We start from the raw sequence: 15,028 nt of genomic DNA, 5'->3' as shown, positions 1-15,028 counted from the left end.
ATGTTCGAGGAATTTTTCTACACTGCCTATTGACGAGAACGAAAATATAAGAGTCTCAAAGGGCGTCGGTCACAAAGGAAGCTCTCACCGGGGAGGGGGAGGGGGGAAAGGGGGGTGGAGTACGCGTAGGGTTAAATGGCGTAACGAGTCCGATCGTATGGCGCAAGACGCTATGGTAGATGTTCGCAGGTCGCCTAGCCGCATAGCCAGGGATTCGAATTTAATCCGGATTAGTTTGTAAGGGTCACAATATCCTCCCCTCTGGCTGCACCTCGTCGCTTCCCGTCCCCACCGTCCGTGCACACGGATGCGCGCATATAGACGTCCAGGTAAATCCGGACGGAACACACGCGGACGATTATCCTAATTCCGAGCTGACGCTTACGGCTTGCAGACTGAAAGGGGACGATCTCATCTTTCTAGCGCATCTTTGATACGCACCGACGCAAAATCATTTTTCGACGGGGGGAAAAAAAAAAAAAAAAAAGAAAAAGAAACTGATATAAAAGTTTCCTCGAACATATACGTAGCTGCTCTATTTTCGGGATATTTTATTTTTCCAGCTTTTCGTACGTGGATCTTTCCATTAATAATATGAACATCAGAAACAAGCAGTGCGATAATAATTTATTATTGCTGTTTTTTTTTTATGTCAATGTTATTTTTGCGCGCAATAAATTTTGTTACGTATATTGTCGCCTGACAATGGCTTAAGAATAAGTAGGTCGTGCTTTTGGAAGTTCGAAGGATTTAAAAAAAACCGACGGGAAAGTAGCAGATAAGGGCGGCAGAAAGGAAGGGGAAGGATTAACTGTGACGCACGGGGATTTAAGAAGGATCTTCGAAATCCGTAGATTTAGGAAGTGCGTGCTTCTGTCCACCCGCATCCCCCTGCCATCGCATTGCGTCATCCCTTTCGCCCTCGCGTAGGAAAGGCAAATATGTACTCTCGATCCCTGCATTTCTGTCCGCTCCCGTATCGCCGTGGACTACAGAATTTTCTCTTAGGAATTCTTAAACCGATTTTTCGGAAAGTTAGTTTGAGAAAAGAATCGTGGGGAAGTGCAGTTTGACAATTTGACGTGAAGCAATTTCTCCTTTTTCGCAGCGGCGTTGAGAGGAAAACAAGTACGAGTAAAAGGTGGAGAAATGGATTTAATCGTAAGTTTTCAGACAACACGATGGCAGATTAGACGCGTGGGTTCAATTATATAATCATTCCTTCGGCTTTATTTACACACGCAGGACTCCTCCCGCTTTCCAGAAACTTTGCGGGGAAAGCGGAATATATAGAAAGGCGATATACCGCCTAACGTTCCATATTCAATATATCGAAAAGAAATTTATGTTTTGAAAAGCATTTAAAGAATATATATAACACAATTATCATAAATCGCTGAATAGAATTAAATACAATTGTAAATATTGTTTCTTTGTGACTTTTTGAATCGTAATTTCGGACGTTATTCCGAATTATTTTAAAACAGAACCATCCAATATTTTGCATTTGAAGAAAATATAATTAATGGGTTGACGACTGTCGAATATTTTATTCAACGATGCAGGTTATATAAACAGGTTTGCAATGTGGGCGCTTAATTCTCGGCGTTGCTTTTAAGCTTTAACCTTTCGCCAATTTTGCCGAGCATGATAGAAAGCTAAATGTCGCGCTTCTCCGTTTATGTAGCGTTTAATTCTCGCTGCAAACGGACGCGTGCAAATTGTTTCCACCGCATTATCGAGGATCAAGGAAATTCCGCCGATAGTCTATCTCGTTTACGAGCTTTAACGACCCCTCTCTCGCGACCTCCATCGAGTATATACGTCTTCGTCATTCTCGGCGGAAGCGGACTTTATGGCGCGACGTGGCAACTGAGTTCCTGAAGTGTTACAAATGAAATAAAAACATTTTCAACATTCTGTAATTTTCGCTTAACATTTCTGAACGCCAACATTTTTTTATGATAAAAATAGTGACAACATTTTATCATTATTTCTATTATCGTGATAAAGTACTACTATTTATAATACTTTAATTATAGAAACGTACATCGATCCTGCTTTTTTAATAGAAAAATATTAATAATTAATAGTATTGTTACTCTAAATGTGATTAAGAAGGTTGAAAGCAAAAAGGAAAAAATCACTGCGAATTTTAAACATATCGTTTCCTCCCGCTCTGTCGCTCTCTTATTTAATACACAAAAGCCATATCGACCTTCGCCGGACGCGTGACGGTGACGGCGATTAACGCCGCTTCCGTTCAGCGGAGTGCATTAATGGATGTGACATCGGTGCATCGTTACCGCATTTTCCTTCGCCATCGTCACCTTAGTAATCCCGGCCGAGTTTCGCGCTGTAAAGACGCTAAAGCTGTTTTCACACGGACCCATCTCTCGTAAAAGGTAACTTAATTCGCCCGAATCTACGATTTACGGCCGCGGCTGTAACCCTCCGCAAATCGTCAAACCCGGGACGCGGCCCGAGGTAATGGGGTGTGCATAGGTGCATTCGTGGGGATAAGGCGGCGAAGAGGCGAAAAAGTAGGCCGGGTGATTGTACAAATTACAAGAGTCACAAGTGCCATTCGTTCAGATTAATCGCTGTAGGCTTTTCTTTGTACTACTTCACAACATGTTTATATCCTTATAAGAAGTTCTTAGTTGTTTAATATATTTATGACACATCATAAAGTGAAATCAATTTTCAAAAATGCTCAAAACTTTGTCGAAATAAAAAAAATCAATAGTGCACTATTATACATGTTACTTAATTTTTAGATATTTTAGTCATCACATTCTCATTTTATTTTGATCATTGATAATTAATTTAGTTGTTAAATTAACATAGTAAGTGATATATATATATATATATATATATATATATATATATATATATATATATATAAAAGAGAAAGGAAAGGAGAAACTTACCCGTGCTGGAGGCGGATTTGCTGAGATCGAAGCCCTCCTGCTTGGGACTGGTGTTGATTTCTTGCTTCGGGTGCTGGTTATGCGCGGAGAATGGTGTCTGGGGTGCGCTGAGAGGTGTCTGCGATTGTAGCGGATGCACCGGCGGCGGTTGAGGTGTGTTCTGCGGCTGAGACTGCTGGGATTGAGACTGAGGGCTCCTCGGTAACGAGGACACGCTGCTCGGTCTCGACGGTGGCGAGGCCTTGTGTGTCAATGCCAATGCTTGGCTCTGCAATCGCGGGAACATTTATTTCGGACAATCAGTACGATTTCAGTGTGATTAGGAAAACATCGTCGTGCGTGACCGCGTTTAAACGATTCGAGTGCGTAATTCGTTCGCCTTAATATCACTAAAGAAGAGAAGAGTGGATAAAATTAATTTCATTTATTCCAATTATTAAAAGAGGAGATAAGAAGATAATGCATAATTCGATGAGCTCTGCATTTTGTACGATAAGAAAATCTTTTTACATCTTTTTATCATTTAAAGACGCAAAAGAAAGTTTAATACCGGGAAGCATGATTTGCACATTTTTACGCTTATTACTTCGGCGACGCAAGTTCTTTTTTGGCTTCTACAATATCCAAAACTGCAAAGCGAAAATATTTTCTGCGTCTAAGAGCACGTTACGTAAATTATTTTGATGACTATTTCATCGCCCGTTTGTATATAATCTCGCGAGAGTGCAGTAATCGCCGCAGGGTAATATAAATCCTTTGCCGTCCTTAATCTCTGAACACAAATTTTCCTGGCATATCATGCTTCTAAGAGTTGCATGAGGTCTTTACGGGGACAATTATTATACAAGTTTTCACAGAAAAATAAAAATATAGGATAATCCTGCGCATGAAAGAATTATGAACCATTAACATCAGTTATCTCTTCGTTCCTTAATTTCTACATTTAGAATATTAAATATTAATACATAAGATGAAACGACAATGTCGATAGATTTTTATAACAGGAAATGCCTTTAAACTTTTGACGAAACGTATTCGTTACACTTAAATGATTGACGAGACTTTGTTTTTCAAAATCATCTCCGATGTGCGAATTAACTATGTGCGATTGGCAGCAAGCTGTAACGATTAAAAAAGCCTTCGACGGCAATTCACGGATGGGAGCGTCGCCTAAATGCGGTCGAATCTGCGACGTTTCGGTATGGCCGAACGAGCCGGGATGATCTAAGCGTCGTCGCCGATGAAATCTGAGCACGTGCTCAATTCCGAGCGGCGGCCAAGCTAAGGCATAAGCGCGGACTTAGATTTATGTATGAGTGAACTGAACTTAACACTAACGGCTAAGCCGTCCACGATGTCAACTGGGGTCAACTGGACCCAGAATGCGACAATCCTACACCACCGCAGCCGCCGCCGCCGCCGCCGCCGCCGCTGCCGCCGCCGCCGCCGCCGCCGGCGATGTGCGAAATGCACCGCGCGGCGGCCGCGATGGTTTTCGTCGTTCGGAAACTGGATCGTCGATGACGCCTCCGTGGAATAGCGAGCGTAAACGGCAGAACGAGCCGAGATGCGAGGCGGCGTTTAACCCTGCGTGATCCTTCGCGACTTCCTGCCGCGTTCGTGTTTACTCGCAATCAGCGATTTTTCGCGGGTATTTAACCTCGTTATTTAATTACGAAATTATAGAATTTAATCAGTACTTTCACGCATCGCGACGCAACCTTGAATAAAAATCGACCGCTGCCGCGTTAATTGTTTCTCAAAGATAACGGTCTTATTTTTTTATGCGCGACTCGTTATTCTATTCGGAAATTACATTACATAATTAATTGCGTGCGTAAATTCACCGTAAACTATACCGTCTTTTGCAGAACGAGTTAAATCTCAATTTAACTTTATCGCAACGACGGATACTTTGTTCCCGAACAGCTTTAAAATTAAGAGATGAAACGAAAATACGCGATTTTATTGAATCCCAATTGAGAAGAAAGCGCTTTCCTCCTTTTAATTTTGAATATCTCTATGAATGATTTCAACGATCCACCGATCGACCGGCGATTTTTTCACTTGCTCGGACTGTACCGGGGTACCAGCTACTGTTTCGGGAGCTGCTTCGAGGTATGCACTCGCAAAAAACACGTCAGACCGCTGAAGAACCCGGGCCTGGAACGGGAGTGAGCGAGAGGAAGAGGATGATGAAGAAGAGGGAGGAGGAGGGGTGGCGGCGAAGTGGGATGCCTGAAGGTGCCGAAGAGAGCGAGAGAGGAAGGGAAAGGCGGACCCGGGCGTCGTTGACGGAAGAGAGACGAGCGGAGCAAACGGACCCGGCGGGCCCGAACGGACTGAAAGAGGACGAGACGAGGGTCCACGGCTCGTTTCCGCGCGAGGAATGAAGATGAACGCGCGGCCGAAAGCGGCGGCGTGTAAGAAGGGGCAACAGGTGGATGGGGTTAGCGGCTTATCCGGCTAACGCCCCAAGTGATATCGCGGTAACTCTGCCGTGACGTGCGAGGGGTTACGACGCTCTTGTCGTAAAATCAGGAATTTCGGCTCGCTCATCGATCCGGCTTTCGTCGCGCTTGAAAATTCGCCCGGTCTTCCGTTGAATCCCGAATTACGCCTAAAGATGTGGCTCGGCAAATTTTTCGGGCTAGAAACACCGTTCTGCGAGAAATCGTTTGCTCGAGCAACAAGAGATCCTCAGCGAATTGATTATTAATTCGATCGGGAATTTAAATGCGCAATGATTTATTTCGAACGATGTATTCGCGCGATAGTTTTGCCGAATTAAACAATACGAGCGACTGGAATACTCGAAGAAGTGAAATTGAAACAAAAAGTTTGAAGAATAAATTAAGAAGATTTATGAAGTATTTTTTTCTTTGCTTTCAATTATTCGACGATTAATAAATTTATATTATCGATTAAATTTTATCGACTTGTCGCAACGACAAGAAAATATATCCTAAAATTGAACAAAACAGTTTTTAAGTGGCATAAAATAAACTTTATTCTAATTTATATCCACGACTCGCCAGTTGTGTTAGCTTGAACTTGTTATATTCTAGAAGGCGGCATATATATTCCGCAAAGCTCGTTCTCGATTTAAGCGGACCCGTAAAAAATCGTAGCAACGTGTCTTCTCTCGTACAGTAAAAATGGAACGGCGAATAATTAATCGCGTCGTGCGCCGCATCGTGTACGACGACAGTTCGGCAGGCGTTTATCGACGGATCAGCTTATCTACCGGGTGTAACGGAGATACGCAGCGACGGCGTTTCCTGCTGGTGTGTTTCCCGTTAAGGCGATAACCTTAATCGCGCTGACCGAGCGCAGGATCCTCGTAGACTCTGGAGCCTCGCGGAAACTAACTGCGACGGAATTGCGTCGGGATCGGTCCATCGGCAATGAGCTTACGTAAGTCCGAGTCGCTATGACGGTCTTTAACGTTTGGCCAATTGAACGCGTGGTCCTTTTCGGCGTACACATCTTACGTCAGCGACAGCGCCGCCGTTTCCCCTCTCGTTTCGGCTAATTCGACCCATCAAAAAAATTCGCGACAATTTCGCACGAAGATCCTCCCGTCGTCGTGGTTTCTACGACAGCGTTCGATGCGCGTAAATTACTGAGTGCTCGTCTCTCTCTCCCGTCCGTCTTTATTAATTCTTCGAATGCCGCATTAAGTCGCGAGCAGCTCGCATCATGAAAAATCACGCTGCCGCTCGCGCTGCGAGCGATACGCCGTGTTTTTGGAGATACAAGATTTGTTTATTTTAACTGCATTTTTCGAAAGCAATTGAATGGTATATAAATCCGATACCTTCGCATTCGGAATTTTTTTTTCAAACCCCGCAATTGACTGCTGTCATCTCTATTACATTGTATTTCACGACCGAAAATTCGAAAGCCCGAATTTAAACCTCGAAATTAAGAGAGAACTCGATTTATTTGTTTCATTCATCTTTAATATTTTACATTTTGCGAGTTTTTTTTATTTATCCAGTCGGGGTATCTTTTTCTACTGATCGTAAGCGATTTTATTATTGCTCAGATAAATAATTAGATTAGTTTTTGTAGTTAAAACTGATTAAATGTTATTTTAAATTTCGTGAAACCCTGTGAACATTAAATAATTATAATATAATCATTTTGTAATTGTTAAAGACTGCCATTATGAGAGACTGTTTCTGTATATGTGTAATACATTTCTATGAAACACTCGCTGGCTTCTAATCTGTATCAATATAATAATATGCGGTATTGTATACTAATAACAATTCGTAAATCTACTTAACAAAATTTAACGCGATTCACTATCTGTTTCAGCGCGCGCGATAATTCACTATCTTTCGGCGGTCATCATATGAAACAGAATTAAATGTGGCGCGACCCATATTAATCTGCAACATTCTAATCATGCTTATCGAAATATCGAACCAGCGATATCCCCAAGCGATAATTGGTTCTCTCTTTGTGACAGATAATCCGCGGATTGATGCGTTTGCGATCACGTTACGTAAATTATTGCTGACTGTCGTGTCGGATACCTCGTTCCTAAGTGCAAAACATGGTAGAGCTAAAGATTAGAAAGCAGCAGATACAATCTCGTATACCAGTAATAATCGCTGATTTCGAGGGTTTAGTAGAGAAAGCAGCGAGGATCATTCCAAAATTACAAACAGTGATATATACGAATTCTTATTACTATTTTTAATTCGCAAAAATATAGACTCGTTTCAAGCGACAAAACGTTTGATATTTCAAAATCACGCAGCAAACATTTCTCGCTGCATTCCTCTTCCAATTAAATATTATTTCTTTCTGAATTTAGTTCCTGGATTTTTAGCTTTCAGCTTATCCCGCAGTTAAATACTGAAAAAAAAAAGTTTACTATATGCTGAAACCTAAAAACGTAAAGCGTTATTATTAATTTTGCGCACACGCACTGCCGTTAATAATTTAATTAGCAAATATTTTTTTACTAAAAAAACAAAAGAAATGATTCCGGCATAAAAGAGCGCGTTTCCTTCTTTTTTTTTACGTTCGTCAAAGCGACTCGACACAAGAGCATTCCTCATAATTAATTTTTCTTCGTATAATATTCAACAGGGAAACAAAAGATCGTGGGCCGCGGCGTAAAAAGGCAATACAAAAGAGGCCTACAAGAGAGAGGACCGCGAGCTCTACCTGCGTTTGATATATCGGCTTCGGTGGCCGGATAGATGGATTACAATCATTCTGGGAGCTGGGGTGGTCAAATACCGTGACCATGCGTGCTTCAAACGTATCCTCGTGCACGCACATATATACATAACGTATACGCACGCACTTTCGAGTACACACGTGGCGCCCGTGCGTGCACTGGCAGTCCTGCGTGCAACGCGCTGCAAGGACACGTTTTTAAGTGCCAGCGGAGGTGCGTCGAACGTGAAATTTTTAGACCGCGAGCTCTTTTTTATAATTGATATTTTTTTTTTTTTTTTTTTTTTCAATATTGTTCACGGATCTCGACGCTTGTTAGGTTAAATACGTTTCATCAATCGAGCTCTAAGCTACGAGCGGTGTAGCGACGGGGAATTTTATCGCGTCTGGAACGCTACACCTGTATTTTTTCTTTCCTGCGATTATTACGCTCAGTACCTGCGATTCCTACATCGTTTTGTCCAGTGTTACGGTTGCGATTGCCATTCTTTACGTACATTAGCTTGTTTCTTCGGCGGCGTGATTTAAATGGCTGCGGTGAAAATTGTACGAAGGCTGGATTAAAATTTTTTTCACATATCCTGTAATTCAAGCGGATTATTTTTGCGTTCTACACAAACGAGCTACAAAGATAAGACTTCGTATGGTAATATCATGATCATGAAGGCGAAGTCTCACGTATTTCGGACTAACAGCATTACGGGATTATCCCCATTTCCTCTAACTTCTTTTCTGAAATACACCTGCGTGGATAATGCATCTCTCGAGATGCGTACGCTTTCGGACGGATGTCTTTCCTTTTGAGAGAGTTTTTTTTTTTTATCCTTTCCGGACTCGTGCTTTAATACAATGATTATGAATAAAGCGTGCAAGTCTTTGTAAGATAGTCGAAATCACATGGTTCGCGTAAAATATAATACAATATGCAGCGCACACAACGTAATATTTCTATTTTCTCGCATTACTTTTGCAATAGTTTCTTCATTCGCTTGAATATCTTTTTTGTAACGGTCGTTTTTATTATTTTTTATCGGCAATTTTTTGATAATTATGGTCGGCCGAAGGCAAGCGTGGATCGAGAGATCGAGCGGTCAATGGAGACATGCGGTCTTATTCCGCTGAATGCCAGAACATGAACATGGTCGTGGCACAGGAAGAAGGCAGGGGCACATCCGTATCGTGGTCAGAACCCGTGACCCCCCGATACGTACACGTGTAAACGTACGCGCGTCCGTCCACGCAGCACACACGCGAGCCGCGGCTTTGCCAAGGATTATCCCCCGCCCTGCGTTGCCCACGGTTTTCATTGTGAGATCGCGAAGCGTCGGATATATACGCGCCGGACCTGAATTTGGTTCACGATTTTCGATGCGGCGAGTCGAGATGAGTTATCCAAACCCGCGCTGTGTAAACGCCGCGCTCAAACGGATAATTATTCTCTCCGTTAGCGATTACATCTGCCACGCTCATTGTTTCTATGAATGTGTTTTCATCTTCATTCTCGATATTTTATTTTATTCGTGCTTAAACTGTGCAAGCTATATTTGTTCTTTTTATTTGCCTGTATAAAAATGCACAGCAGATTTGCATGGGAATATCAAGATATCGAAATTCGTCCAAGTACTTGGCGTTTTCGTAATTTTTCCGTGCTACTACTTGAACGATTATGACGTAGAAAACGACACCTTACTTATTTTAGGCACCGAGATAATCGCACGTTACACGTGAAGTGGCTGACCACTTTGAGATGCGAAAGAATGTGCCAAATTGATGACGAGGAATTAAACGGACTGAAAGCGCGTCCAGAGAGAGGGGCGCAAGAAGCGGTAGGGTGGCCAATTGGCTGTGTAATGTCAGAAAGGGGTTGCTTCTCGCCCCTCGTACTCGCTGGCACCGAATATAGATGCTGCGTTATTTTTATAAGTTCGACAGACCGTGCGCCGAAAAACGATGCTGGCACGCTAATCCACGACGTAAATGATTTTATCGGAATTTTATATTCCTTGGAAAATTAAGGTCATACTTTTAATATAGATGTAATTTTTAATCAATTAACGTCTATATGTCGATTTCTTATCCATTAAATATACTTCCATAAGTTTTAGAAGTTAAATGAGTATAATGACTATAATGTAATATTTCTTTTTATTATTTTAATCTTAAAGAGACGTCTATCTGGAAAAAAATATATATAAAACTACGAAATATATTAATTTATTCTATCGTTGCTATTTTCTATTTTTCGCGTTTATCTTTAAAAAAAAAGAAATTACTGTTTTAAATTGCATTTTCATGAATTTTTAACAATACTATTTTTAAAAAATGTAAACTTTTGTTTTTATAAATTCATCCAAAAACATTACTGTTACATATATCTTTCTCTCATGACTGTATGATAAGATTTTAGGATTTATCTATTTTCCAGAAAAGATAATATGATTGTATGCATAATTTATGAATTTTTCATATACATCAACGTTATGTCTAGGTTGAAATAAAGACAAAGGATTACCTGTACTTGATCCGTCTTCGTGTTAGCAGCCATCCATGCCTCTACAAAGGTGTCCATTGCGCTCTGAAAATCCATTCCCTCTTGGGCCCTCAATAATTCTCCTGGGCCTCGGAAGTCGCCGCCATTTGTGACATATTGCGTTATACTTTTGAATTCTCACAGGATCAACTGTCAATTTTCGCGCTGGCACTTATTGTTCAAGAGTCAAATGCAATCAGAAAGGTGCCAGGCAATTGTCTGAACCAAGTATGTAATTTTCTTTATTCCTCCAAATATTTTTACGTCACTTCGAGCACCCGTGTATACGATAAATATTAATGATCGCGCAACGACAATTTTTTTTATGCACAATTTAAATCACAGACGTATTGACACGCGTGTAAAATGTCCGTTTATTTATGTAGATGATTAAGTATACTACTAGGAGTTCTTAAATGCTAACTACTGAATGCTAACGATTAATAACGCGTGGGTGATCATTTTTTTTTTTTTCCTATCGAAACAAGTTATACGCCTACAATCGCTACGATCTGCTTTAAATTCTATTTGGTATAGTGTGTGAAGTATTAAATATGAGTAAACTGCGCATACTTCTGACTAGACTGCGGAAAATCACACACGTGCTCGCGGCTCATTACGATAGGTATTGTTCACAGTAAAATTCGGAGTAAATAGAGCGATCTACAGTTTCGTCCCGCTTCTCGATCACCGATTAGCGCGTTCGTCCATTCAGAATGTCGCGTACACCGTCTCGAACATCGATCCGAGTGTCTCAATCATCGATCACAGGATCAAAATCACCGTTATCAGTCATTTCTCTGGGAACGCCGCGAAACACTGTTTCAGCGCGCGCAAATCGTCACTGGTCATCGAACATGTGCTCCGAGGACGTGCTTCGATCGAGAGCCTCTTCCGAGTTTTCGCCGGAGCAGTCTTTCCCGTCGCAGGTCCACTCACGTTTTACAGCCGTCTGCTCCCCCCTTTGTTTCGAAAATGTCTCTCTCGAAGAGTTGCGTCGCGGATCGACGAGCACCGACGAAATGTCATTCGCGCCACCGAGGACGAGTGCACGAGTCCGCGAGAACGACACACGTTCGCAGTGAACGGCGTTCGAGCCGCGACTGTGCACGTCGAGGCGTCGCGGCGCTCAATATACTATCCCTACGACGCCCTACCCGCGACCACCGGTATCAACCCCACCACCACGCCGTATCGCTGCCGCTGCCGCCGCCGCCGCCGCCACCACCACCATCACCATCGCCGCCGCCGCCGCCGCCGCCGCCGCTGCCGTCACCCACCGCGACACCGTCGTCGCGTCTACCGACATCCGCGGCGAGTGCCTCCTCCGGTTCTCGCTCTCAGGCCGGTTCACCCTCTCGCCGGCTCCTTCGGATCCACCTTCGTTGTCCGCCGCTTCCCGCGCCCTCTTATCCACCCCCTGGTTCCGTTCCGAAGCTTCCCCGCTCCGGATAAGGCGTCGTCCCTCTCGCCGCTTTTTCTCCTCGTTCGTCTCTCTTCGTCGCGTTCAGTTTTATTCCGCATTCCTTTCCGATGTTTTTCTCACCTGCCTTTGCGCCTTTCGGTATCGTCGCTCGTGTTTATCTTACTTTATGACGCATTGTTTCTTGCCGAAATCTATAAGTGATTATAGATTTCTCGGGGAACATAAAATTGTTTTATTATTTAAAATTCCCCTTTGTGTTTGTAATTTTTACATTTATGAGTCACTTTTGCGTCTTGTATATTTTTTTTTTATAATAATGTTACTTCTTACTTTTTATCTCTCTCTTTTAAAAATTGTTTCGATATGTTTGCAGTTTCCGCTTTTTCACATTTTTTGAGATTCGCAATATATCCTTGCTTTCTTTTACTCTTTCTCACTGTTCGTTTCTTCTTCATATCCACACTTCTTTCACACGCCATGGAAGATCGGCTCTCTCATTCTGCGCCACCTATCTTCTCCTCCCGTTTTTTTTCTTTCGGATTCTTCTTCCACCGTCGAACTCGACTCCTACCTTCCCCACTTCTGCCTGTACTTCGGCAACCCCACCACAAAGCTGTTCCGGGGGTGTGTCTAGAGATAAGATGCACGTACACCGCTGCACCTGTCCATCTGCAACACGCTCGCTGCGAGAGATTCGCGACTGCCGATGACCGAGCTTAGATGCAGAAGGAGCAGCAAGAGATATCCGTGCCATCGCATCGATTTTTTGCGGTCTCGATTGCGAAGTGTCTTCACGCGTTCATGGAAGAATTCTTTGCAGATGTGTCTATAGGAATTTATAGCAAATGCGCTTTCGAACGAGTTTTACGTAAAAGCTTCTTGTTACAGAAGACTCACCTTAATCGACTGCATCAAATGAGGAAGTGCAATATTATGTTAATCCTCGAATACTAATCTATATTTAGTACCGTGTGTATTAATTATTTCCAAGGATTCTTTTGGAATAAAGTTTTAATAAATTGCATCGGTATTAGAATTCTCTTAAAAATTTCTCTAAAAATATTTAATAAAATATTAAATAAAATTATGTAATATGACGCAATAATGCACAAATAATTGGATACACAATAATAATAAATAAATAATTATTAAGTAATCCGTGCATTTAATTTTATGCGTTTAATTTTACGCGATAAGAAGCGACAGATGCATGTTCGGATTAGAAATTGATTCAATAGAGTCATACTTTGACCTTCATTATAAATCGCAATCCAGATCTGACATTGAGATCTCACTTATAGATAAGCAAACAGATTAACGGTTAATATAAAAGAACTCTTATATTTGCTGGGTCGAAAACATAATTTTTAATTGAAATACTTATAAATTTATAATTAAGAAGCGTAAAATAAAAAAATATGTGTGTAAATTGAAAATAAAATTTATACAAACGTAAAGAAAGACACACATATTTAAATATACGCATACATAAATATTCACAAATACATATAAGCTTTTAAATTTCACGTTTTTCTGTCAATTAATTCTTTTCAGCTTTACTTTATTAATCTACAAAAGTAATCCTCTCTGATTAAGCCAGCAGTAATTAATATAAAAGCAACTTTCTTTGATATGTCAACTGCGGATCCTTTTGCGTTATTAAAATGGATCGTTCAAATCGGAGAACTTCAAAGAGAACGTACGCATATATGCGCTACGTATTCGCAGATTCCTGTAAATGTCGTCGTCGGATTAAATGATTTCTGGGAATTAATTTCCGTAGATGATGAATAAGTAGTATCGCTAGCGATATTCTCGCAGTATCCACGAATTTCCGGTGCTTCACGAGCGACATCCTTACCGATTACATCCTTTCGCGTTTGTGTGCGTCACATACGCGTTCACAGTGTACGTGTACGGCTTCGCCGCGTTAGAGATGCGATACGAAACAGCGATGTCGACGTGCTCGAAGCTACAAGCGCATTATTGTCGTCTAATAATCCGCAGGAATTAGGTGAACTTGCGTTTCGGCCGAATCGAACGTGTGGCCGTTTTATCGGTGGATTAAGTATTTGTGGCGTAACCGCGGGATATCTATCGAGAATCGGCAGATAATACGACGATTACGTAGCCGGTGGCAAAATTTATTTGATAATTTCTTATCGACGGCGTTGCCTAATCTGTTGTCTCGCTGGGCAAAAATCTGCCCGATTCGACGCTCGACGCTTTTGCCTTTTCTCTCTCGCGCATTTATAAACTGCATAGATAAGAGAACAATTTACCGCAAACGAGATGATTACGATATTATGAAATATATCGCTTCCGGTTTCCTGCGGATGATACGTCCTAATGATTATGACGCGACATTTCAGTAGCACAATTTTTTCTAAAGCGAAACAAAACTTCTTGATTCCACTTGTTACAAATATTTTTGAAAGATAATTTCAGTTATCGAAAATTAATATGGCCGAATTAAATCTCTAACTGTCTTTGATTTAGTGAAATAAAAAATATCGATTGTTGCAATATAGATATACGGCTTAATAGCGGCCAGGCTGGCAGACTGGATAATCCTGGGATTAAACCGAGCGTAGATAATACTTTATTCACTTGGCACGTGTGAGTTGATATTGTTTTTACGTAACAGAGCTGTTGTGCTAACGTTTTATCTGAGAAATCATTTTATTATGATCAAAATTGAACGGACAGAATTTCAAGCAATTTCAAATAGACGATTTGGATTAGGATTCTCAAATCTTTCAATTTAATCGATCATATTTCGCATTTAAATGCTTTTTTTCTATAAAATAATAACGCAAAGCTCCACGGCAACATAATTAGAATTGTTCTTAGTTGAGTAGTCAGATACTTGCTGTAACATGTGCCTGTTATACGTGCTTCCATGCGCATCTTCAGAAGCCGCGCGTGTAAATCTGC

General features: G+C 41.5%; 1 protein-coding gene across 1 annotated transcript in view; it reads right to left on the bottom strand.

The window, feature by feature from the left end:
* The window catches only part of dve (SATB1_N and homeodomain domain-containing protein dve), a 43,864-nt gene extending 32,029 nt beyond the window's left edge, over positions 1 to 11,835 (bottom strand). The window contains exons 1-2 of the mRNA XM_012359648.2: positions 10,648 to 11,835; positions 2,934 to 3,201 (exon numbers count right to left, since the gene is read on the bottom strand). Of these exons, the coding sequence (XP_012215071.1) occupies positions 2,934 to 3,201; positions 10,648 to 10,722 (343 nt within the window). The 5' untranslated portion in view covers positions 10,723 to 11,835. The remainder of the gene's footprint in view (positions 1 to 2,933; positions 3,202 to 10,647) is intronic.
* Between the last annotated feature and the right edge of the window lie 3,193 nt (positions 11,836 to 15,028).

Source organism: Linepithema humile, chromosome 2 (genome assembly GCF_040581485.1).
Source record: "Linepithema humile isolate Giens D197 chromosome 2, Lhum_UNIL_v1.0, whole genome shotgun sequence".
NCBI classification, from domain to species: Eukaryota; Metazoa; Arthropoda; class Insecta; order Hymenoptera; family Formicidae; genus Linepithema; species Linepithema humile.
Note: the sequence above shows the minus strand (reverse complement) of the source record. Positions and strands in the feature narration are given on the sequence as shown.